Below are 24898 nucleotides of genomic sequence, written 5' to 3'. Positions count from 1 at the left end.
AATGCCCAAAATCGTGATTATCGGCCGATAATATCGGCCATACCGATAATTGGTCGAACCCTACTACAAATATACTGATGCAAAAGACTGCCCTGTGAAAGTAGCCTTTAAGTGAATGAGGTGCACCGCAGTGCCACGTAAGTTTTTCACTTGTTGGGCAATGATTTTAATCCATTCCTTGACAAATCCCATGTTGCCATGGCAACTGGTTGCCATAAGATACTGGTTAAATGGACACGGTCATTTGCAAAAATGTTATATAATGTAGATAATAGCATTATTTGTAATATACATTGGTTAAAAATGTGCATATTTTCGGGTAGAAATTGCTCTAGATTTCTTACCACTAGGGGTCCTTTCCACTGTCTAAAACGCTGTATTGTCCAGGGCGTGTCAGAGCCTCAGCGAACAGAACAACCAGTTGTCCGCTCTGAGGAAGGAAGTTCTAACATGAGATTTAAGGGCAAGCATCTCTTGAAACATACATTTTAACCCCTACCTTACCTTTATCTAATGTGTCAGATGAGGTAGTATGAGATGTGCCAAGGAGCAGGTCCACATCAAACCTATCAGGTACCCTGACACCGGACGATAATGACTGACGTGGATCACTCCGATGTCCATCATTTAAATGCAGTGATTGCAGCATTTAAACAGTAAAACGTGGATACCTGGTGGTCCAGTAAGATTCTTATCTCAATCCTGTCCCTTTGGCTCTTTACAAGGTGTAACACTGAGCTGAACACCATCCTATAAGTTACGGTTGATGTTACAATGCAGTTTATTGAACTGAGTGAATAATTGAATGCTATCCTGTTGAGCGTTTACAGGACTGGATCTTGAAGAGTTTGCCTGAGAGTGAGACTTCAGTGGAGCTTTGATTAATAACATTTATTGTTACTCTGTAGTGTATATAGGCCTTTCAGTGGTCCCTAAGTTCTTTTTAAAAGGGCTGGGGATAGGCAGTGGTTTGATTAAGATGCATAATTGATGAAATTCCAGAGGATCACCATTAAATGACAGATAATTATAGTACAGACATGTCACTAGTTGACAGATCACCTAGTTGTCTATGCAGTTTCTTCTCAGCTCTTCATATTATGCTAGGATTATGGATTGTAGTAAAAATGTTAGTGGGTGTGTCTCTTAGGTTGGACTTCTTTCACATTCACTAAAGCATTACTGCTTAACCCCTTCAGGACCAAGCTCATTTTGGCCTTAAGGACCAGAGCGTTTTTTGCAAATCTGACCACTGTCACTTTAAACATTAATAACTCTGGAATGCTTTTACTGATCATTCTGATTCCGAGATTGTTTTTTCGTGACATATTCTACTTTAACATAGTGGTAAAATTTTATGGTAACTTGCATCCTTTCTTGGTGAAAAATCCCCAAATTTGACGAAAAAATTGAAAATTTTGCATTTTTCTAACTTTGAAGCTCTCTGCTTGTAAGGAAAATGGATATTAAAAATAAATTTATTTTTTATTCACATATACAATATGTCTACTTTACGATTGCATCATAAAATTGACGAGTTTTTACTTTTGGAAGACACCAGAGGGCTTCAAAGTTCAGCAGCAATTTTCCAAATTTTCACAAAATTTTCAAACTCAATATTTTTCAGGGACCAGTTCAGGTTTGAAGTGGATTTGAATGGTCTTCATATTAGAAATACCCCACAAATGACCCCATTATAAAAACTGCACCCCCCAAAGTATTCAAAATGACATTCAGTAAGTGTTTTAACCCTTTAGGTGTTTCACAGGAATAGCAGCAAAGTGAAGGAGAAAATTCAAAATCTTCATTTTTTACACTCGCATGTTCTTGTAGACCCAATTTTTTAATGTTTGCAAGGGGTAAAAGGAGAAAATTTTTACTTGTGTTTGTAGCCCAATTTCTCTCGAGTAAGCACATACCTCATATGTCTATGTTAATTGTTCGGCGGGCGCAGTAGAGGGCTCAGAAGCGAAGGAGCGACAAGGGGATTTTGGAGAGTATGTTTTTCTGAAATGGTTTTTGGGGGGCATGTTGCATTTAGGAAGCCCCTATGGTGCCAGAACAGCTAAAACCGCCCACATGCCATACCATTTTGGAAACTAGACCCCTTGAGGAACGTAACAAGGAATTAAGTGAGCCTTAATACCCCACAGGGGTTTCACAACTTTTTGCAAATGTAAAAAAAAAAAAAAAAAATATCTAAAATGCTTGGTTTCCCAAAAATTTGACATTTTTACAAAGGGTTAAATCAGAAAATACCCCCCAAAATTTGAAGCCCAATTTCTCCCAATTCAGAAAACACCCCATATGGGGGTGAAAAGTGCTCTGCTGGCGCACTACAGGTCCCAGAAGAGAAGGAGTCACATTTGGCTTTTTTGAAGCAAATTTTGCTCTGGGGGCATGCCTCATTTAGGAAGCCCCTATGGTGCCAGGACAGAAAAAAAAACCACATGGCATACCATTTTGGAAACTAGACCCCTTGGGGAACGTAACAAGGGGTAAAGTGAACCTTAATACCCCACAGGGGTTTCACGACTTTTGCATATGTAAAAAAATATATATATTTTTTACCTAAAATGCTTGGTTTCTCAAAAATTTTACATTTTTTCAAAGGGTTAAAGCAGAAAATGCCCCCCAAAATTTTAAGCCCAATTTCTCCCGATTCAGAAAACACCCCATATGGGGGTGAAAAGTGCTCTGCTGGCGCACTACAGGTCTCAAAAGAGAAGGAGTCACATTTGGCTTTTTGGAAGCAAATTTTGCTCTGGGGGCATGCCGCATTTAGGAAGCCCCTATGGTGCCAGGACAGCAAAAAAAAACCACATGACATACCATTTTGGAAACTAGACCCCTTGGGGAACGTAACAAGGGGTAAAGTGAACCTTAATACCCCACAGGGGTTTCAAGACTTTTGCATATGTAAAAAAATATATATATTTTTTACCTAAAATGCTTGGTTTCTCAAAAATTTTACATTTTTACAAAGGGTTAAAGCAGAAAATACCCCCCAATATTTGAAGCCCAATTTCTCCCGATTCAGAAAACACCCCATATGGGGGTGAAAAGTGCTCTGCTGGCGCACTACATGTCTCAAAAGAGAAGGAGTCACATTTGGCTTTTTGGAAGCAAATTTTGCTCTGGGGGCATGTCGCATTTAGGAAGCCCCTATGGTGCCAGGACAGCAAAAAAAAAACACTTGACATACCATTTTGGAAACTAGACCCCTTGGGGAACGTAACAAGGGGAAAAGTGAACCTTAATACCCCACAGGGGTTTCAAGACTTTTGCATATGTAAAAAAATATATATATTTTTTACCTAAAATGCTTGGTTTCTCAAAAATTTTACATTTTTACAAAGGGTTAAACCAGAAAATACCCCCCAATATTTGAAGCCCAATTTCTCCTGATTCAGAAAACACCCCATATGGGGGTGAAAAGTGCTCTGCTGGTGCACTACAGGTCTCAGAAGAGAAGGAGTCACATTTGGCTTTTTGGAAGCAAATTTTGCCCTGGGGGCATGCCGCATTTAGGAAGCCCCTATGGTGCCAGGACAGGAAAAAAAAACACATGACATACCATTTTGGAAACTAGACCCCTTGGGGAACGTAACAAGTGGTAAAGTGAATCTTAATACCCCACAGGGGTTTCACGACTTTTGCATATGTAAAAAAAATATATATTTTTTACCTAAAATGCTTGGTTTCTCAAAAATTTTACATTTTTACAAAGGGTTAAAGCAGAAAATACCCCCCAAAATTTGAAGCCCAATTTCTCCCGATTCAGAAAACACCCCATATGGGGGTGAAAAGTGCTCTGCTGGTGCACTACAGGTCTCAGAAGAGAAGGAGTCACATTTGGCTTTTTGGAAGCAAATTTTGCTCTGGGGGCATGCCGCATTTAGGAAGCCCCTATGGTGCCAGGACAGCAAAAAAAAAACACATGGCATACCATTTTGGAAACTAGACCCCTTGGGGAATGTAACAAGGGGTAAAGTGAACCTTAATACCCCACAGGTGTTTCACGACTTTTGCATATGTAAAAAAATATATATATTTTTTACCTAAAATGCTTGGTTTCTCAAAAATTTGACATTTTTACAAAGGGTTAAAGCAGAAAATGCCCCCCAAAATTTGAAGCCCAATTTCTCCCGATTCAGAAAACACCCCATATGGGGGTGAAAAGTGCTCTGCTGACACACTACAGGTCTCAGAAGAGAAGGAGTCACATTTTGGCTTTTTGGAAGTGCTCTGGGGGCATGCCGCATTTAGGAAGACCCTATGGTGCCAGGACAGCAAAAAAAAAAACACATGGCATACCATTTCGGAAACTAGACCCCTTGGGGAATGTAACAAGGGGTCAAGTGAACCTTAATACCCCACAGGTGTTTCACGACTTTTGCATATGTAAAAAATAAAATAAAAAAATCACTAAAATGCTTGTTTTTCCCCAAATTTTTCCTTTTTACAAGGGGTTATAGCTGAAAAATTACCCCAAAATTTGTAGCCCCATTTCCCTTGAGCAAGGAAATAACCCATAAAAGCACGTAAAATGCTTTGCTGGTGAACTACAGGTCTCAGAAGGGAAGGAGCAAAATTTGGAGAGAGAATTTTTTGGGGGCATGTCGGATTTAGGAAGCCCCTATGGAGCCAGAACCCCGGGAACCTGCTGAGGTATTCATCTAGGGGTATAATGGAAATTTTTTTAAGTTTTGTTTAGGGGTTTAGCAAGATAGTGAAAATAAAACTATACCTGCCAAGGTATTCATCTAGGGGTATAATGGAATTTTTTTTTTTTGTTAAGGGTTTAGCAAAATGTTGAAAATATAAAACTATACCTGCCAAGGTATTCATCTAGGGGTATAATGGGAATTTTTAGTTTTATTAGGGGTTTGCCAATTAGATTTTTTTTAATAGTTTAGTGGAGAAAAAGGGGGAAATAAATGAATTGCTCACATGTCATTCCAAGGGTGCATTGGGTAGAGTTATCCAAAGTCATTCTAAAAATAATTAAAGGGGACAAAATTAGATATCATATGTTGTGTGATAGATTTTAAAACAGTCTTCAATGCACAGACCGGGTTTGTGGGGACATGTCTCACAGTGGTATATAGTGCATTTTCTAATGCCACGCTTGGAGCACACCCGACACCGCTTCTGTTGCCTACTCCCCGATTCTCTACGGGGAACTACCGCAGGAAAATGTTGCCCTGGAACTATTCTGTTCTCCGATCCTGTGGCTCTGCTTTCCTCCCCTTCCGGATCCCCAAACAGAAAGTCCTTAATAACATTTTTCTGGAATTGCAGGTATGTGCATGTATTTCCTGCACGTTTGTACACCACAAATGAATTGTACATGGTAATTTGGAAGAGGTGCAGTGCCAATTTTTTATACCAGGTCTTAGTTTTGCGTAGGGCAGTGTACGGCTGCAAGGCCTGATCTGACAGATCCACCCCTCCCATGAACTTATTATAGTCCTGGATACACACCGGTTTAGGGGCACTCTCTGTGGTACCACGGACTTGGACAGGGGTGGATCTGTCTGGGTGTAAGGTGGTTAGTACAAGAACATCACGCTTGTCCTGGTACTTCACAAGCATCATGTTGTCCTTGCACACAGCCTTGCTTTCCCCCTTCTTCAACTTTTGCCGTACAAAAATTTTAGGCAGATCCCTTTGATTTCGCCTGATGGTACCACAGGCCACAGTCCCCTTGGCAAACAGGCATTGTAGTAATGGGACGCTAGTGTAAAAATTATCAAGGTAGATGTTATACCCTTGATCTAGCAGGGGGTGAACTAGATCCCATACTATTTTTCCCGTTGTTTTTAGTACGGGGGGACACTCTGGGGGCTCTATTTTAGAGTCTTTCCCCTCATAGACTCTGAATTTGTGCGTATAGCCGGTTGTGCTCTCGCACAACTTATAAAGTTTTACCCCATACCTGGCCCGTTTGTTAGGCAGGTATTGCCTAAAGTGCAACCTTCCTTTGAAGTGCACAAGAGATTCGTCCACTGCAATCTCTTTTTCTGGGGTGTAAACTTCAGAAAATTTTTGATTTAAATAATTAACAAGGGGCCGAATTTTATATATGCGATCAAAATTTGGATCACTGGGAGGTGGACAATTTTCATTATTAGCATAATGTAGAAATTTGAGGAGGGCTTCAAACCGATTCCTTGGCATGACCGACCGGTACAGTGGAGTATGGTAAAGCATATCATTACTCCAATAGGAGCGAATTGTGGGCTTTTTAACTATGCCCATGTTAAACAAAAGGGCAAAAAATTTTTTGAGCTCTAGTGCATTGGTTGGCGTCCATTGATAAGGCCTAGCATGATATGCCTGTGGATTGGCCGCAATGAATTGCTCAGCATACCGGTTGGTTTCCTCCACTATCAAATTAATCAGCTCTTCTGAAAAGAAGAGCTGAAAAAAATCAGCTTCTTTCAACCCCACGGTGTCAACACGAATGCCTGCAGTGGCCACAAACTCAGGCAAATTGGGTATAAAGTTTGAAGCTGGAGCCCACTCAGAGATGGCACTAGGACCTGGCTCAATATTGGTACTAGGACTGGTACTAGGACCTGGCCTAGGGCGGTGGCGGGGAGGTTCCTCGTCAGAATCAGTGGAAGAGGAAGAAGAAGAGGGCAAATATAACAACTCTTCACCACTATCTGAACCAGAGGAAGATGCCAAGAAGGCATATGCCTCCTCAGTGCTGTACATGCGACGCCTTGACATATTGGATGACACTATAAGTGGCGAAGTGTCTCTGATGTACAACACTAGAACAATATTTTTTTTGTATTTTTATATTTTTATATATTTTTTTTACTTTTTTACTTTTTTTATAACAACGGAAAAACTGAAACAAAAAGCGCCACTAGAACTAAAAAAAAACAGCGGCGAACTGTCACTGCTGTCACTAATCAGTGACGCACCAGGAAAAAACGTAACAGGGTAGTATGGAGGTGTGCAAGGTGGTGATGGGATGAAAGGGTGACAGTCACTTCAGGGGCACTGACAGTATTTTATATTATTCTTCACTGTCACTGTTATGGTCAGTGACAGACTTCAATTTCTTCACAGCTGATGAATGAATGAATGAATGAATGAACGAATGAATGAATGAATGAACGAATGAATGAATGAATGAATGAACGAATGAATGAATCAGCAGCAGGATAAGGGGCACTGATGGGCACTGAAACTTTATTACTGTACTGTACTGTAGAATGTAACTATATTCAGTTACAGTTACAAGTTACAATCTTCACTGCAGCCTGTCAGATCACACAGGCTGCAGACTTCAGACAGGGAGGACAGCAATTGGAAGGGGCACTGCTGGGCACTACTGGAGACTGATGGGCACTGCTGGGCACTGATGGGCACTACTGGACACTGATGGGCACTGATGGGCACTAGACTGTCACTGTTATATTCAGTGACAGTCACTAGGATCTTCACTGCAGCCTGTCAGATCGCACAGGCTGCAGACTTAGGAGGCAGCAGATGGGCACAGATGGGCACTGGGGGGCACTGCTGGGCACTACTGGGGCACAGATTTATACAAGACTGTCACTGTTATATACAGTGACAGTCACTAGGATCTTCACTGCAGCCTGTCAGATCGGACAGGCTGCAGACTTCAGACGGCGGCAGCAGCAGCAGGGTAAGGGGCACTACAGGGGGGGTTCTTTTACTTCCACTTAAATTTTTAGCTTTTAGAAAAGCTTTTTAACACTCTTCTGTCTTCTGTCTTCTGTCCTAACACTAACACCGGCTCCGATCGCTGTTCAGAACGAACTGAAAGCTTCGGAGCCGGTGTTATTGTAACAAAGACACTGATACACTGTGATTGGTCCACAGGGACCAATCACAGGGCTCTAATCCCAGGACCAATTACAGATGGTCCTGGGATGTCAAGCAGAACTTGTCTCCCGCCGCTGGGCACGGGATTTCTGCCTGTTAACCCTTGCGCTGCTGTGCAGCGCCGGGTTAACTGCATGTCATTTATAAACGCCGGGATGCGCGAACGCACTGCACAACCCGGCGTTTATATATGACATTCTGCGCAAAGGGGTTAAAAATATTTTTTATGGTTCCCATTTCAAAGCAGAGTTTGTATTAGTACTGTAAATGTGGCCCCTGTATCATTCATTTCCTGTACAACTTAAACCAGTCAGGGCTCCCTGCTTGTCATCTTCTGATCTGCCCCATGCTCTGTTGACATACCGTATTTATCGGGGTATACCACACACCGGCCTATAACACGCACCCTCATTTTACCAAGGATATTTGGGTAAAAAAAGTTTTTTACCCAAATATCCATGGTAAAATGAGGGTGCGTGTGCGCGCGTGTATACCCCGATATACCCCCAGGAAAGGCAGGGGGAGAGAGGCCGTCGCTGCCCGCTTCTCTCCCCCTGCCTTTCCTGGAGTCTAGAGCCCTGCTGCCGGCCCTTCTGTCCCCCTGACTATCGGTGCAGGCGCCGATAGCCAGGGGGAGAGAAGCGGCGCCGACAGCCAGGGGGAGAGAAGGGGCAGCGGCACCCATTGCCGGCGCCGCTGCCCCGTTGCCTCCCCCATCCCCGGTGGCATAATTACCTGAGTCGGGGCCGCGCTGCTGCAGGCCTCCGTCGTGCGTCCCCAGCGTCGTTGCTATGCGCGGCGCACTGACGTCATGCGCCGCGCCGTTCAGCGCATAGCAACGACGCTAGGGACTCACGACGGAGGCCTGGAGCAGCGCGGACGCGACCAAGGTAATTATGCCACCGGGGATGGGGGGAGGCAACGGGGCAGCGGCGCCGGCAATGGGTGCCGCTGCCCCTTCTCTCCCCCTGGCTGTCGGCGCCGCTTCTCTCCCCCTGGCTATCGGCGCCTGCACCGATAGTCAGGGGGACAGAACGGGCAGCGGCGCTGATAACCAGGGGGTGAGAAGGGCCGACAGCAGCGCTCTAGACCCCAGGAAAGGCAGGGGGAGAGAAGCGGGCAGCGACGGCCTCTCTCCCCCTGCCTTTCCTGGGGGTATATCGGCGTATAACACGCACACAGACTTTAGGCTAAAAATTTTAGCCTAAAAAGTGCGTGTTATACGCCGATAAATACGGTACCTCTTAGCCTCTTTTGATAAAGATAGACCAAGAGTGGCCAAACTCACTGAACATAAAAACCACGTTTGATAGATTCCAGATGTTTGAGAACTGCAAGACATGCGCGTTCTACATGGTAGTAGCATATATTCATATGTATTATGCAACTATATATTAATTATAAACTTTACTCTTTCTTTTAATAACCAAGAAGTAAAACTATGCATACCACCACCATCACTACAAAGTTAGATGTCCCCCTCACCCATAACCACACTATTTACAAATCATACTTAATAGAAGCAAACTTTTCAGGTTATCACATTATTCTAAACATACATTAAAAATCACAGCCCTCCCACACATCTCTAAATTATACCGTCCCGTCCCCACATGCATTGCCCACACAGTAATAATGCCCCCATATAGTTGTTATAGAGAAGGAAAAAAAAAAGGGAGAGGTGCGCTCCTTGTGTAAAATGTGTGGTGTGGTACGGTAGGCCCCCAAGTCAATGGTTATGCTTACCGGAGATGGTCGCACTCAGGGTACGACACCTGTGTCCGCCTGTAGTGTAGTATAATCACTGTGAGGTCAGCAGCTCCGTGGTCCCCTCTGAGCAAACTGGTTGCTCAGCACAAATAGAACAATATGGACAATGTGATCCAGGAAAAGGGAGCACATCTAAAAATGAGGACTTCGATTACGGACACTTCTCCCCCTTTGGTAGGTAATGGTAGCCTTAAGCGTAGAATTCCATTTCAAAAGAAGGTTTATTGCATGCAATAACCATGTAGTGGTAGTAGTAGTAGTCTTCCACCAAAGTTAGTACTACCACCAGTTCTGACTTCACAACCTGTTTACTGGTGTGTTTTCCTGCTCTGCTTCTCTATGGTTGGCAGGGAGAGGAAGGGACTGGTCGGCTGCAATGTCACTGAAGGGTCTTGTAGCAGACATGCATGTGTAACAGTAGTGTGCGGCTTGCGAGCCACGGTTTGGCCACTTCTGGTATAGACTATACTCAAAAAGAATCTGTGGATCTTATGTAGCAAAGGTAGTTTTATATAGAGTTTCCTGTCCGATAGACTACATGTTAGTGAGGAGCTTGGCTGTTGGAGCACTTAGACCCCTGCCATGCTTACGTTATCTTTTCACATATTTTCTAGATCAGAGAAAGAAGGAAAGGAAAAGGGCTAGAGGTATTTCTCCAATTGTGTTTGATAGAAGTGGAAGTTCTGCATCAGACTCTTATGCAGGTATTATTTCTTTCTCAGATCATTTTTCAGATTTCTTCCACAATACATTGCTTCTGAGGGGAAAATAGTAAAGCATGGGAAGGCAAGTGGGTTGTAGATGGCCTGTTATCATTTTGCGATGGATGGGAAGTTGTATTTCCCTCTGATTTTGTTGTATGTCTGTGGTATTTAGATGAAATTCACTACTTATCAAACTATACCGACGAGACCAAAAAAAAAAAAAAAACCCACTGGATAAATGATTTTGCGTCAAAAGCTTTTAAATAGATTCTTGCTCTAGATCTGCTCAGACATGTTGGTTTATTGATTTTGCACGAAGCTAAATTGAACATTTTTGTAGCATTTGAAAACAGCTGTTTTGAAAATGTATATATATTTTTTTTATCTGAAGGCGCAATCTGAATACATGTACTTTGACTAAATACAGGTTCAGAAAAGAAGCATGAAAAATTGTCCTCTTCTGTTCGTGATGTTCGAAAAGGTATCCTTTTAAATTTTTCCCTTTTTTCTAATTATTTTCCCCTCAAAGGCTTGTCAATGTTTTACTAAGTGGAGACTTTCCATTTGCAATAAATGTTTTAAACAATATTATTATTTTTTCTGAGAAAAACCTAGACTGTTTACCCATGAATATCTCCACCCAAAAACAGCCATACATTCATTATTTAAATTATTTTTTGTTGACTCCCAATCCTTTTGCAGTTCCTGTATGTTTTGAATCCATTCTCTGCGAGGCAGCAGAAAACATGTACAGTGGTCCATCAAGTTACAATGGTCTCAGGTTATCATATTTTTGAATGTACAATAGTTTTTCTTGGGACATTGTAACTTGAGACCACATTCAACTTACAATGCCACAGATAATCCGTATCTGTGACACATGGGATTGGCTGGAAGATCCAGCCAATCACATGGACATTTCATTAGTAAAGCACCTGGATTAGTGAAGTACATGCAGGGATTGGCTGTATAGTCATGGCTCTTTACAGTACAGCACTGTACTGCTATTTGTGCCAGGGTGAACTGTTCTTTAGGAACCCTGGGGAGGGTGACTTTATTTATTTTTATTTTTTACTGTACTTTGTATTGCACAGGACTCTGAGAAAGCTCCTGTCCTCAATGTAGAAAATAATTATCTTTTTCCAGCAGCTTAATGACTGTGATTTGGAGGGTATTTTATCTATTGGTTGTCTGCATATTTTTCTGAAATGTTAGTGTTTTTATTTTGATGTTTTGAACGGTTTGGAAACGGTTTTCTAGCGTTATGGTCTGAACAATTGTCCTAAAACAAATTATGACTCAATAACTTGAGGGACCACTGTATAAACTTAAAATACATTAAAGGGGTATTCCAGGAAAAAAAACTTTTTATTTTTTTATCAACTGGCTCCAGAAAGTTACAGATTTGTAATTTACTTCTATTAAAAAATCTTAATCCTTTCAATGATTATCAGCTGCTGAAGTTGAGTTGTTGTTTTCTGTCTGGCAACAGTGCTCTCTGCTGACATCTCTGCTTGTCTCCGGAACTGCACAGAGTAGAAGAGGTTTGCTATGGGGATCTGCTTCTAAACTGGGCAGTTCCCGAGACACGTGTCATTAGAGAGCACTTAGACCGAAAAGAACAACTCTGCTTCATCAGCTCATCAGTACTCAAAGGATTAAGATTTTTTTTATAGAAGTAATTTACAAATCTGTTTAACTTTCTGGAGCCAGTTGATAAATAAAAGTTTTTTTCTGGAACACCGCAGCACCACTGTGTAGCAGTGACAGGTGAGGGGTTCTCATGACATTGTGAGTTTTGAATTGTTATGGCAGCTAACTCAGCCCTGAATTTTGTGAGTGCTGAAATTGTGGAGGCGTGCAATTGAGAACACTGGCATTGTCAGAAAGTCCCTTACTTATACCATTATTCTTTACTTGCAAAGCAAGAAAAAGGTTACACTGAGAAAACACTTTTTTTTTTCTCTCTCCTCAAAGTTCTTCTTGAAATAGAGCATTTGAGTAGGACTAGTACCTATTGCTTAATCACTATAGAGAACAGTGTCCTTTAAAGTGTACTTGTCGTTAAAAACAATATATATATAATCTGTTTATAAAGTTTTTAGCAATTTTTTAAACAGAATAAAAATAAGGAAAAGAACTATCGCCAATTCTTGACAGAAATCAACTCGTTCATTGAAATCAAAGGTATAGATTAGTATTTCAGTTAGGATATTGCATAATAACAGTAAATGTATATTTGTAATATACATTGATTACATTTTTTTTTATATTTTCTGTTGGAAAAAAATGCTGTCCCTGCAGCTATTACCTGTGTGTCTCTATGAGGAGTCCAAATACAGGAAGTTTGATCAGGGCTCTGTGTGGGCTCCTGGCTTGTCAATCATCCTGTTTTGTGAGCGTGTCATAGATCACAGAGCCCTGCTTGTCCTGGGTGCACAGAGCCCTGCTTGTCCTGGGTGCACAGAGCCCTGCTTGTCCTGGGTGCACAGAGCCCTGCTTGTCCTGGGTGCACAGAGCCCTGCTTGTCCTGGGTACACAGAGCCCTGCTTGTCCTGTGTGCACAGAGCCCTGCTTGTCCTGGGTGCACAGAGCCCTGCTTGTCCTGGGTGCACAGAGCCCTGCTTGTCCTGGGTGCACAGAGGCCCTGCTTGTCCTGGGTGCACAGAGGCCCTGCTTGTCCTGGGTGCACAGAGGCCCTGCTTGTCCTGGGTGCACAGAGGCCCTGCTTGTCTTCGGTGCACAGAGGCCCTGCTTGTCTTCGGTGCACAGAGGCCCTGCTTGTCTTCGGTGCACAGAGGCCCTGCTTGTCTTCGGTGCACAGAGGCCCTGCTTGTCTTCGGTGCACAGAGGCCCTGCTTGTCTTCGGTGCACAGAGGCCCTGCTTGTCTTCGGTGCACAGAGGCCCTGCTTGTCTTCGGTGCACAGAGGCCCTGCTTGTCCACCCACACTTTCTGTATTTGGACTCCTCACAGAGACACAGACAATAGCTGTAGAGACAAAAATATACACATTTTGAACCAACTTATATATATGGTAATATATAAAAAAAATTGTTAATGACCAGTACACTTTAAAGCGACAGGCTGGTAGTGGAAGTGACACAGGCAGCAGATTTGTTGCAGAAATGTATCCATGGGTGTGAATATAGCCTAAAAGGAGCAATTATGATATGAGGAGCCTCTCATTATGTAGTTAACTAATATAACTTAGTCTGCCTTTAGCGTAAATATAATGAGGGTACTTTTTATACTATTACTGAAGAAAGTCTTGTGTGTTTTTTTTTTTATGCGGCTCTAGTTAGCTCCCTTGATCTTTTTACCTTTTTTGTCCATATTCTTAAGCAAATTGTAGATTTAGTAAAGTGATTAATGCACTGTGCATTCCAGAAAAGGTGCTTTTATTGCTCTTTTGTAGACTTGCTGTTCAAGTGTTTTTTGTTTTTTTACTATAAATAACCATATTGATAAATATATTACACGATCATGTCTTAAAACGGATTGCAGTGTAAACTTGTATGCATTTATTAAAGACAGCATTGAGATTGCGAAGTAATGAATGACAAGATGCCTTCACATGTGGCCACAGTATACAAGTTAACTGTCTGCAGCTTAACTTCTCTACATATAGAATGTGTCTTAGATGGCTACAAATTTCAATTTCCAAAGTTAATTTAAAAGAGTACTCCAGAAAAAAAATTACTTTATCCCCTATCCACAGGATAGGGGATATGTAACTGATCATGGGGGATCCGACCACTGGGGCCCCCCCCCCTCCCGCGATCTCCAGGACAAGACTACAGTGGTCTAAGCGAGGAGTGCGTGTCGTCTATCGGTAGCTCCATTTATTTCTGTGGGAGTGCCGATGATGCCTGAGAGCTCGGGTCTTTACAACGCTCCCGTAGAAATTAATGGAGTGCGTACCGGCTGCAGCATGCACTCCTCACTTAGTGTCTTGTCGCGTCCTGGCGTTCGCAGGGGGCCCCGCTACTTATCCCCTATCCTGTGGATAGGGGATAAGTACACTTTCGCTAGTGATCTTTTTAAATTATTTTAGTTGTGTTTGTGTAATATGGTAATGCTTTGTTGTGCTTTGGTGTAGGTGCTGAGGGGCAAAGCATGAAATAGTGATTCACGTGAAGAATCGTGCCTCGCCCTCTCTGGTCCTGCAGTAGTCATAAAATGTATTTTTTCCCGGCAATTTAAAACGAAGCATTATATTACAAAATCAAATGTATAAACTGCTACCATGTCTTTTTCACTTTTCTTCTTACTTTTCAGAACGAATAAATAAAATTAGGTACATTCTCCAGGATGCACGATTTTTCCTAATTAAAAGCAACAATCATGAAAATGTTTCATTGGCTAAAGCAAAGGTAAGTTGTATTTCTATTTAAAGGGGATACATTTTTATACAAGAAACTGTGTAGTGAATCTTCTCAGCTTTGTAGTTTAAATTATGCAATGGCATGACCCGTTCTGACGTCAGCAAAAACATTAGATCTTTGAGGATGGGACCGGTAAGCCTGTGGTCCTGTAGTGCCAAACAGGCCAACAGCAGAACAATAAAGTTATTAATGTATTTTGTAGGTTGCAGACCACCTTCATTTTTTAAATAGCTTTTTCAGACTTAAAAGAAACAAAGGTGCATATGCAGTAAGATAAGGCTAAGTTTCCCCTTTGATTTATTTTGTAAAAACACCCAAAATAAATCGCCATATTGGCAGCATGACTTTTTTTTTTTTTTCTGGGCAAAAATATGCTGCACCAAGATGTTAGCTGCAGTTCAATAGAGAATTGCAAAATGCTATATCCACTTCGCTTTTTTTTGTTTGGCGTTTTTTCACTCTGGTGTTTTTCTGCCTTTGTGGGCTCAGTGGCAGATTTTCAAAAACACCAGCCTGTTGAGACTATGGTGTTTTGTTTTTTGGTTTTTTTTTAAAGCAAAATCTTGAAGTTTTTCTGCCTTAGAAGTCTATGGGAGCAAAAAAGACGCTATAGAAAAAGCAGTGTGTGTGTGTGTGTGTGTGTGTTTTTTTTTGTTTTTTTTTGTACTTAATAGATTGAAAAATGGCATGTACATATTAATCTTATGATAATGTCGTAGGGTACTGTGAAAAATAAAATAAATTTATAATAGCTAGGGAACAAATTCCGTAAGTAGAAAAGAAAATTTTATCAAAGAGTCGACATTAAAGAGCTGACAGGGAGCAATAATGAAAAAGTGAATTCATATATGACTTGAGTTTGGATATAAAAAAATTAATAAATGATTAGATGTGTTTTATGTTATTAATGTTTAATTCTGTGATGTTCGTTCTGGGATTGTAAACCTAGGGTATAAGGTTGCGGGTGGTTGTATATATTTTTTGTTTTGTTTCTTTAAAAAAAAATAAAAAAATTGTACAATCTATTTTTCCTTATTTTGTACACATCAATATTAATTTTTTTTATTGAATCGGGTTGCAGGTATTTTGGTTGCGACAGGAGACGGGCAATAAGAAAGGAAGGGTGACCGGGAAATAAGACGATTAAAGGAACATTATCATAAGGGCTCGTTCACATTAACGTCTGCCCCCGTTAATAAATGCCCGTTCTCAATCCGTTTGATAATTTTTCGAACGGGTTGCAAACAGGTGTAAAATAATCCCATTGATGGAATATTTTTTACAATCCTTTATCATCCATTTGCTTCCCGTTTTTTTTTTTTTTTTGATGTGGAAAAGGTGTTGCATGCAGTGTTTTTTTCTCCCATCAAAAATAACGGCATAGAAAACGATATTATAAGTTTCCCATTGAAGTCTATGGCAAACAGATGAGACTTTAATGTCATCCGTTTGCACCCAGTTTATAATGTTTTTGAACAGTTATTACTTCTGAGCATGCTCAGAAGAAGTGACATCAGGGGACTCCTGCAGTGCTGTTGGACTACTACTACTCCCATCATGGAACAAACTTGTTTCCATGATGGAAGTAGTAGTTCCCCCAGCTGCATGAGTCTGAGGATGGCTGGGGAGGCCACATTAGTGCTTGTACTACCCCCGTCATGGAACAGAGTCTGTTCCATGTTGGGGGTAGTAGTACAGGGGCTGAGGGATTGATCGCACCAGGTCTCATTTCTGGGACCCGATGCGATCATAAGCTATAAAGCAGGGCAGTGTGTGGCATGCTCCGCTCCCTTGCGATGTATGTAGTGTATTTATACTTTAATTTTTAAATTCCCCCGCCGGGAGCCCTGTATGGCCCCTCTGTGCCGTTTTTTCAGGGTATTAGTGGGGTGCAAGATATATAGAAGCACTATAGGGGATCAGACGCACAGCGTTATGTCTGCCCCCCCCACGCTGCGGGCTCCTGGTGCTGGTCCCGGCGCTTCTCTACATCTTGCCCCCCACTAATCCCCCGAATAGACGGCACAGAGGGTCCATTCAGGGCCCCCGACGGGGTTTTTAAAATGAGGATTGTGATTGGGCTGCGGGGGCCATATCTATATAAATGCGCTGCGGGCGGCCAGACGTATAGCGATATGTCTGCCCCCCCCCCCCTGCAGCGCTTCTATAATTATATGCCCCTGCAGCACTATGTTGGAAAAGTATTCTATCAGCAGTGCTGATATCTGATTTCGCTGCGGGAGCATATGTGATTGCGCTGCGGGGGGGCCATATCCATATAAATTCGCTGCAGGGGGCAATACTTATATAGCGCAGTGGGGGGCAAGATATATAGAAGCGCTGCGGGGGGGCAGACATATAGCACTATATATATCTGCCCACCCCCACAGCGCTCTTATGTATCTTGCCCCCCCCCCCCCCCCCCTGCGCTATGTATGTCTAACCACCCTCCCCCACACCACAGCGCATTTATATACCTATGCTCCCCAACGCAATCACATATTGCACCCTTCTGTGCTGTAGAAGTATCCCCCACCCTGCAGCGCACTTATATAAATATGGCCCCTCAGCGCAATCACAATCCTCATTTTAAAAACCGCACCAGGAGCCCTGAATGACATTCAGGGCTCCTGCCGGGGGATTTAAAAATGAAAGTAAAAATACATCGTAGCTTATGATCGCATCGGGTCTCAGAAGTGAGACCCTCTGGGATCAATCCCTCAGCCCCTGTACTACTACCCCCAACATGGAACAGACTCTGTTACATGATAGTGGTAGTACAAGCACTACAGTAGTCTCCCCAGCCGCCTACAGACTCCAGCAGCCGGTGGAACTACTACTCCCATCATGGAAACAAGTCTGTTCCATGATGAGAGTAGTATTAGTAGTCCCAGCTGTAGGCAGCTGACTTTTCATACTAACGGATGAAAAACTGATGCAATAAGGATGCCGCTAATGGCATCCACTTGCCTCAGTTAGTAGTGGAGTCCATTTCTGCAGCATTTGAGGGGAGACAAGCGGAATGGGGAACAACGGCCGTGTGAACGTAGCCTAATAATAATTATATGTAAGGACATAATAATAGTATGAAAGTTTCTTGTACCTGAGACACACAGTTAAAACACAATTATAAAAAGAAATTTTGCTGAAAAAAACAGGTGGAAACTTAACCTAAGTTGCTCTATCATCATGCAGTGGTCATATACTATACATATTGACATTGCTGCTTGTGCCGTCACCAGATCAGCTTTAAGACCAATTTGTATTTCATGCTGTGTGCAGCGGAAGTTTTTTTTATAAAAAATAAAATAAAAAAAGGTAAAATTTTCTTATATTTTGCCTTAAATACAGGGTGTTTGGTCAACTTTGCCAGTGAATGAGAAAAAGCTAAATGCAGCATTCAGATCTTCAAGGAGCGTCATTTTGGTTTTCTCTGTTAGAGAGAGTGGAAAATTTCAAGGTAAGCCTTTAGGAGTTCTTGCTTTGTGACACTGCTTCATGATCGCTTTTGCCATTTAAATATACTAATATGTTCTGTTAGATGCACAAAGGGCAGTTCAATGCAGATTTGCCTTACCTTTATTATTTGATCTAATTCTGGCATTTTCTTATGTTCCTGATGTTGTTATAGTTGTTTCATTGGACAAGTTCAAGAGGGAGCTGGATACCTTTCTACTAGCTATAATTAATAGATTTCTGGAAGTGGGGCATTCATCCAGACATTTATTCTGGTTGCCATATTTGGAATCGGGGAAAGAACTGTGATGGATTCTTGTCACTGCTCCTCAATGCATTCTCTACAGTAGTGCTAGCAGCATGCTGCATACATACAGAGTGTGTGGAGGGAGCGTGTTGACCCTGCTCCGTGCACAGGGAGAGTCGGGGCACCATTCTTGAGATCAAAATATGGGATAATTTTTAAAACGCTGGAGCACCCATTTAAAGTCCTAATTTGTTTATGGGTATTAGGGATCGACTGATATCGTTTTTTTTTTTTTGTTTTTTTTAAGGGCCGATACCGACAATCTGTGGAGGTTAGGGCCGACAGCCAATAACTTATACCGATATTCCGGTATAAGTTATTAACTATCTATTGCCTCCAAGCCAATCTCCGCCCCTCCTGAGCTATCATTGTGACTCTGTGCACTGACCTTGACGCCGCGTTGAGGACGTCACTCGTCATTGCACAGCGTAACACAGGGCACAGCAGGAGCCAGAAGTAGCGTGGACCTGGGCGGGGGGGGGGGGGGGGGTGGGCTAGAGGGCGGTCGCGGTGGGGGGAGGGGGGGCATTATCGGATTATCGGCAATACCGATGATGCCCAAAATTGTTAATATCGGCCAAACCGATAATCAGTCGATCCCTAATGGGTAGACTGAGTGGTATGCAAAAATACCTTTACAGGAACGGCTACAGTATGAATGCTTTATTATATCATAACTACAATTTTTACCCTCCTTTCATAGGGTTTGCCCGATTGTCATCTGAATCTCACCATGGTGGTTCACCAATACACTGGGTTCTTCCTGCTGGAATGAATGCAAAAATGCTTGGTGGTGTTTTCAAGATAGACTGGATTTGCAGGTATGCTCAGATGATGTATGTATGAAGGAGGATTTGTATAAAAAAAATAATAATCAGTAGGTCTTCCTCCCCTTCTGCCTCTTGAATCAACCAGAGCTTGCTAGGTTTCCATTTTATACACTCCTTTTTTTCTTTCTGTTAACAAGGTCATAAGATGGAGCCATACAAGATAAATAAATTAAAAGTATCCGTTGGACAATTTTCCATCACACTTTTCTTACTTTTAGTTAAAATTACATTAGAGTACCTGTCTTCAAAAGTTATTTTTTTTATATAATTTAATATATATAGATTAAGTTTGTAATTGGATTCTATTTAAAAAAAAAATATTCTTTCATGTGTTTACTTTTTACATTTTGGCCACTAGGGGTCTCCCTAGGAGTCCCTGTTTCAGTGATTTTGGACTCACGCCGGCCTGGCTGCCTGGAGTCCGAAATTGCATACTAAGCGCAGCTCCCCGCCTGTCAGACAGGTGGGAGCGAGTGCTGTGTGCGAATCCCTGCCGGGCACGGCAGCTCATAAATAGCCGACAACTTATACCGGAATATCAGTATAAGTTATTGGCTATTGGCCTGAAAGTCCACAGGTTATCGGTATCGGTCGATCCCTAATATTTACTGGGGGTTTAAATTTGAAATAATCACAGGGATAGAGAGTCAAGGACAGATGGGGAGGGGGGATTAGGGATAGTTTAGTTGATGATAGGTACTCTTTTTAAAGACTTTTCTCGCAATGACTACTTATTACCTATGCATGACTGCTGGGACCTCACCTGTCCCAAGAACAGGGAATGCCCCTACTTGTAAATAACAGCAGTTGAGTATGTACACTGCTTCTCCATTTAAACTAGGACTGTTAAAGATGGCCATGTTTTGTATTCTATTTTAAGCAGCCCCATATAGTTTGAATAGAGCAGCAGTGCACATGCTCAACCACTGCTCTATTCAAACGGGAAAGGGCAATCATGTACCCTGTTCTTTTGATTGGTGGAGGTCCAAGTGCTTGTTATCCCACAGGCAGACACTTATTACCTGTCCTAAGGAAGGTGATAAATTGCCATTATAGGGAAAACCCCATTGATAACAGGAGGTTGTAACTTTCGTAACTCTTTTTTTTATATTTCAAGCAAGATATGAAATAATAGTTTCTAAATGAAGCAACATTCACTTTAATCTAACTCGCTGGTCCAGCATTATGTAAAATGCTTCTAAACGCCATTTTATCCTGGATCACCTCAAAGGCCTTGTAAATTGGGGTACAATTGAGAAATCATTTTCTGAGATATCAGGTCTCATTCCTGGGGGTATGGTAAGTCTGTTTGGATAAAAAGGACACTAAATTGCATTTAAAACTATACTCAAATATTCTACTAAGGCTAAAGCTGTGTTTGCGCACAGTTTAATTTTTTGGCCCATTTGTTTCTTGTTTTGCAGCTCAACAAAAACAGGCGAAAAAAAAGGCCAGCTCATACTGAAATTATTATTATTCTTTTTGCTGTGAAGTACATACATGGCCATTATTTCAGCTATTTATGGCCAATAACTGTTTTTCATTAACAATGGACCTTTTTAAATGTTCTGGGTGTTCAAGTTTGTCTTTTTTTTTTTTTTGGATGCTTCTTCACCTTTTTCATTAAATAGGAGAGAGTTGCCATTTACAAAGTCTGCTCACTTGACCAACCCATGGAATGAACACAAGCCAGTGAAGATCGGAAGAGATGGTCAGGTTAGATAACTTTTTGAGTATTTCACTTCTTAAGTACGTACACATGATATTAAGCAAGTAATTTCCATCCAGTAATACGGATTCACTGCACCAAACAAAAAATTTCACTCATCTTATTTAACTTCTAGAGGACTCAGAGCGTGAATGTGTGCATGCGCCTGGTTTATGAAGCTAGCTCAGGAGCTGAGTGCGCTTTATAGCTGGTGGTCTTGCAGCATTAAAGTTGATTATATCATCTAAAATGTCAAAAATTGCTGGTTAGCTCAGTGAAGCTGATTGGGATACCTATGGTGAAATGTTGGGTTCCTGATCAGCTTAGAGGACCAGGCGCATGTCTCTTACATACATCCGTCTATGGCAAAGCATTAATCAGCATATGCAATCAAAAGTATGTAATAGCGCCATATGGGAACAAAAATAGTAAATAAAAGGTAAAACAAAAAATTCAAATTAAATGCCAAAACCCTTCCCTGAAAAGTTTGAATCCTTTCCCATTGTTAAATGTAAACAAAAATAAACTTTACCATATTTGATATCATTGCGTGTGTAAATGTCCAAATTATTAAAATATTATGTTAATTAAACCGTGTAAAAATATAAACAAAAAAGTACAGCATTGCTGATTATTGGTTGTAAAAGTGATCTAAAAGTCTCATGAAAACAGAAATGGTACTGAGAAAATCTACAGATCACAACACAAAATATAGCCCTCCTACATTACCTTATATGGAAAAATAAGATTTATTTGGGTCGGAAGGGGACAATTTTTAGCATACTCCTTTCTGTACAAAAAAAACCGTAGGCAAATTAGATATTGTTGTAATTGTATGGACTTAAAGAATAAAGAGTCATTTTTGCCAAAAAAGTGCACTGCGTAGAAATTGAATTCCCAAAAGCTGCCAAACGGCGCTTTTATTAGATATTGCCCCACAAATTATTTTATTGTTTTATTATAGGCTTTGTGGTAAAATGAGTGACTTACAAAGTACAATTGGGGGTGCAAAAAACAAGCCCTGTAGGTGAAAAATTTTAAGCATTATGACTATTAGAGGGCAAGGAAGAAAAACGAAAACACTAAATCCCTGCATCCTTAAGGGGTTAAGCCTTTTCAGAAAATTGACATAAGTGTACCTCATAAGAAGGGAGATGTATCTTTAATCTGTCATAAAGGAACATCAGCATGATTGCTCCTCACCAGCAGAACAGCCATAAAAGTCTGATCTGCTTGGCATTTGCCCCTAAAAATCTACAATTGTTTGGTCAAGTGTTTTTTCAATTTAAAAAAGTGGTGGGATAAACAATCAATAATATAATCAGTGGTGGTCCAACTTATGGAAACCCTTTAAGAACACAGGCCATTTTGGTCATAAGGACCCAGCCAGCTTTAACTTTAGCGTTTTTTCTTTGCCTTTCAACAGTCATAACCTTTTTTTTTATGTGCAACTGTGTTCCATTGTAATTGTATGGATTCTGACTCCTGCAGTGAGATGGATTGAGCTCTTTGGTGGAGATTTATCAGTGTGTCTGCGTGTGTATTTATTTTTCTGTGTATTTGGCTTATGCGCAGTACACAGGTGATTTTTCATTTGTGCAAATGTATCAAAGAACTTGCTGTAGAGTGTCATTTTTCTAAGGCAAGGCAGAGGTGGTATGAATTACTTTTTTTTATTTTTTATTTTATTTATTTTTTGCTCCTTTTTAAAAATGATGCAGTTAATAAATCTTTTCCTCTACATGAAGCACTACATTTCACAGTCACTTTTGCCAAAGTTGTCTATTTTGAAATTGTGCAAAAAAAATGTCAGAAAGGCAATGATACATCTCCCCCTTTGAGTTTGATTGATAACTTGAAAGAAATGAAACCATAAAACGAATATATGAGCCATATGCATAAAAAGCTGAAGGACTACACAATCTCAATCCAATGTTACTCTCCTATAGAACATGGAGTGGTACAGTTAATGAAGAAAAAGTACACCTAATAAATTTCTTGCATTGTTCTTATTCTAATTATTTGCACATTTAGGGTAGGGTTCCCTCCCAGCACATCGGCAGCATATATGACGCTGTAGATGCTCTGGCGGCAGTCAGAGCAACTGCGAGCGATCTCCCTGTTACGATTGGGTAACTCTGTGTCAGCTCGTGACTGCTGGTAGGAAATCAGCCGCTACGACTCGACATGCAGGGAGCTCGCTTTGTGATTGCCGGCATGACATCCGCAGCATCAAATATGCTACCGATGCCCTGTGAGTGACCCTAACCTTATACTAAATGGGCTGTCTTATGGTTTCCTTAGTAACTGTCCAACCCAACAGGCAGTTGTCTCTTCATGCCTGGTATGAAAATTGGGTAGCAGAGCGACATTGGATGGACACTTTAAATTTTAATGGAAAGAAATCTACTTTTTAACAAAAGGTTTCCATTTTACAGTATATTTTTCTTAATAGATTTTTGAGCTATGTTTTCTTTGCCTTTTTACTTTCCATGTGAAATGAAATATTCTATGTATTCTAACAGGGTTTGGAATTTAGGCTTCTGCATTAATAATAAAACAAGATAAAAGGTTATCAAGCACATAAGTAGATTTACATTCTTTGCCATAATATTAAATTGTTGTAGCGCTTAACTCCTTATGGATGCAGGGCATACCTGTACATCCTGTGCCCGCTCCAAGACCCGTGGCTAATAGCGCGCGTCACTGATCGCAGTGACGTGTGCTATTAACCCTTTAGACGCGGCAATCAAAGTTTAAAAATATGCTTCCCGGCAGCTAATTCGGGCTGATTGGGACCACCACGGTGAAACCGCCGTGTCCCGATCAGCTGTATGGACACAAGGAGGGTCCCTTCCTCCCTCCTCGTTGTCCGATCGCCTAATGACTGCTCCGTGCCTGAGATCCAGGCAGGAGCAGTCAAGCAGCGATAACACTGATCAATGCTATGCAATGGCATAGTATTGATTAGTGTGAGAGATCAGTTTATTGCAAAAAAAGGGGAAAAAAGTTAATAAAGATCATTTAACCCCTCACCTAATAAAAGTTTGAATCACCCCCCTTTTCCCATTTAAAAAAAAAGAAAAAACTGTAAATAAACATGTGGTATCGTTGCGTGGGTAAATGTCCAAACTATAAAAAATTAAACCGCACGCTCAATGATGTACGCGCCCAAAAATTTTGTATATATATAATATACAATTATATATAAAAATATGTACTTTTATATATAAAAAGCGATCAAAACGTCAGATCAAAAAAAAAATTGTACCGATAAAAACTTCAGATCACAGCGCATAAAATGAGCCCTCATACCGCCCTGTATGCAGAAAAATAAAGTTATAGAGGTCAGAAGATGACAATTTTAAATGGGCACTGTCAGATACAAAAACTTTTGCTATGTTGTAAAGAATGCAAATACAATAGGTTTTGCAATTGCTTTCATTAGAAAACTTTCAGTATTTCCTACTGAAAAAGCCAGTCAAACTGCCCCCCCGTATGCTTGGACACATACTAGTCCTGCTGTGTCCATGCGTCATCACCTATGTAATGGACACACTTCCTTGATTGACAGCTGTGAGCGCAGGGCTCACAGCTAGAGGAAAAATCCTCCCACTGTCAGCTTGTGTCCCGCTACTGTCAGTGAGGACAAGCTGGGAGTTGTAGTTTTGCTAATGCTAGGGGAGATGTGAGCAGACAGCATACTGAGGGAGGGGGTGGAGACCTGCACAGTGAGGCCACGCCCCCTCCCTTTGAGAGGAATTCAGACTAGTGAGCTAAATTAAAAGTGTAGTAAAAAAATAAAGGTGCTAGACACATAAAAATTAGATGTACATGGGCAGGATTAGGTACAGAGTGATATAT

At 41.3% G+C, this 24898-nt stretch overlaps 1 protein-coding gene across 3 annotated transcripts in view; it reads left to right on the top strand.

Moving 5' to 3' along the window:
• YTHDC1 (YTH N6-methyladenosine RNA binding protein C1) overlaps positions 1-24898 on the top strand; it is a 69737-nt gene that overhangs the window by 29799 nt on the left and 15040 nt on the right. Inside the window, exons 5-10 of one of the 3 annotated variants that reach the window (XM_056568731.1) lie at positions 10257-10346; positions 10774-10827; positions 14627-14721; positions 18085-18193; positions 19200-19317; positions 20958-21042. In XM_056568731.1, coding sequence (XP_056424706.1) covers positions 10257-10346; positions 10774-10827; positions 14627-14721; positions 18085-18193; positions 19200-19317; positions 20958-21042 — 551 coding nt within the window. The remainder of the gene's footprint in view (positions 1-10256; positions 10347-10773; positions 10828-14626; positions 14722-18084; positions 18194-19199; positions 19318-20957; positions 21043-24898) is intronic. The other 2 variants (XM_056568732.1, XM_056568733.1) reach the window with 2 other exon arrangements.

Source organism: Hyla sarda, chromosome 1, assembly GCF_029499605.1.
Source record: "Hyla sarda isolate aHylSar1 chromosome 1, aHylSar1.hap1, whole genome shotgun sequence".
Classification (NCBI taxonomy): Eukaryota; Metazoa; Chordata; class Amphibia; order Anura; family Hylidae; genus Hyla; species Hyla sarda.
The sequence above is the reverse complement of the archived record's forward strand: the minus strand, read 5'-3'. Positions and strand labels throughout refer to the sequence as shown.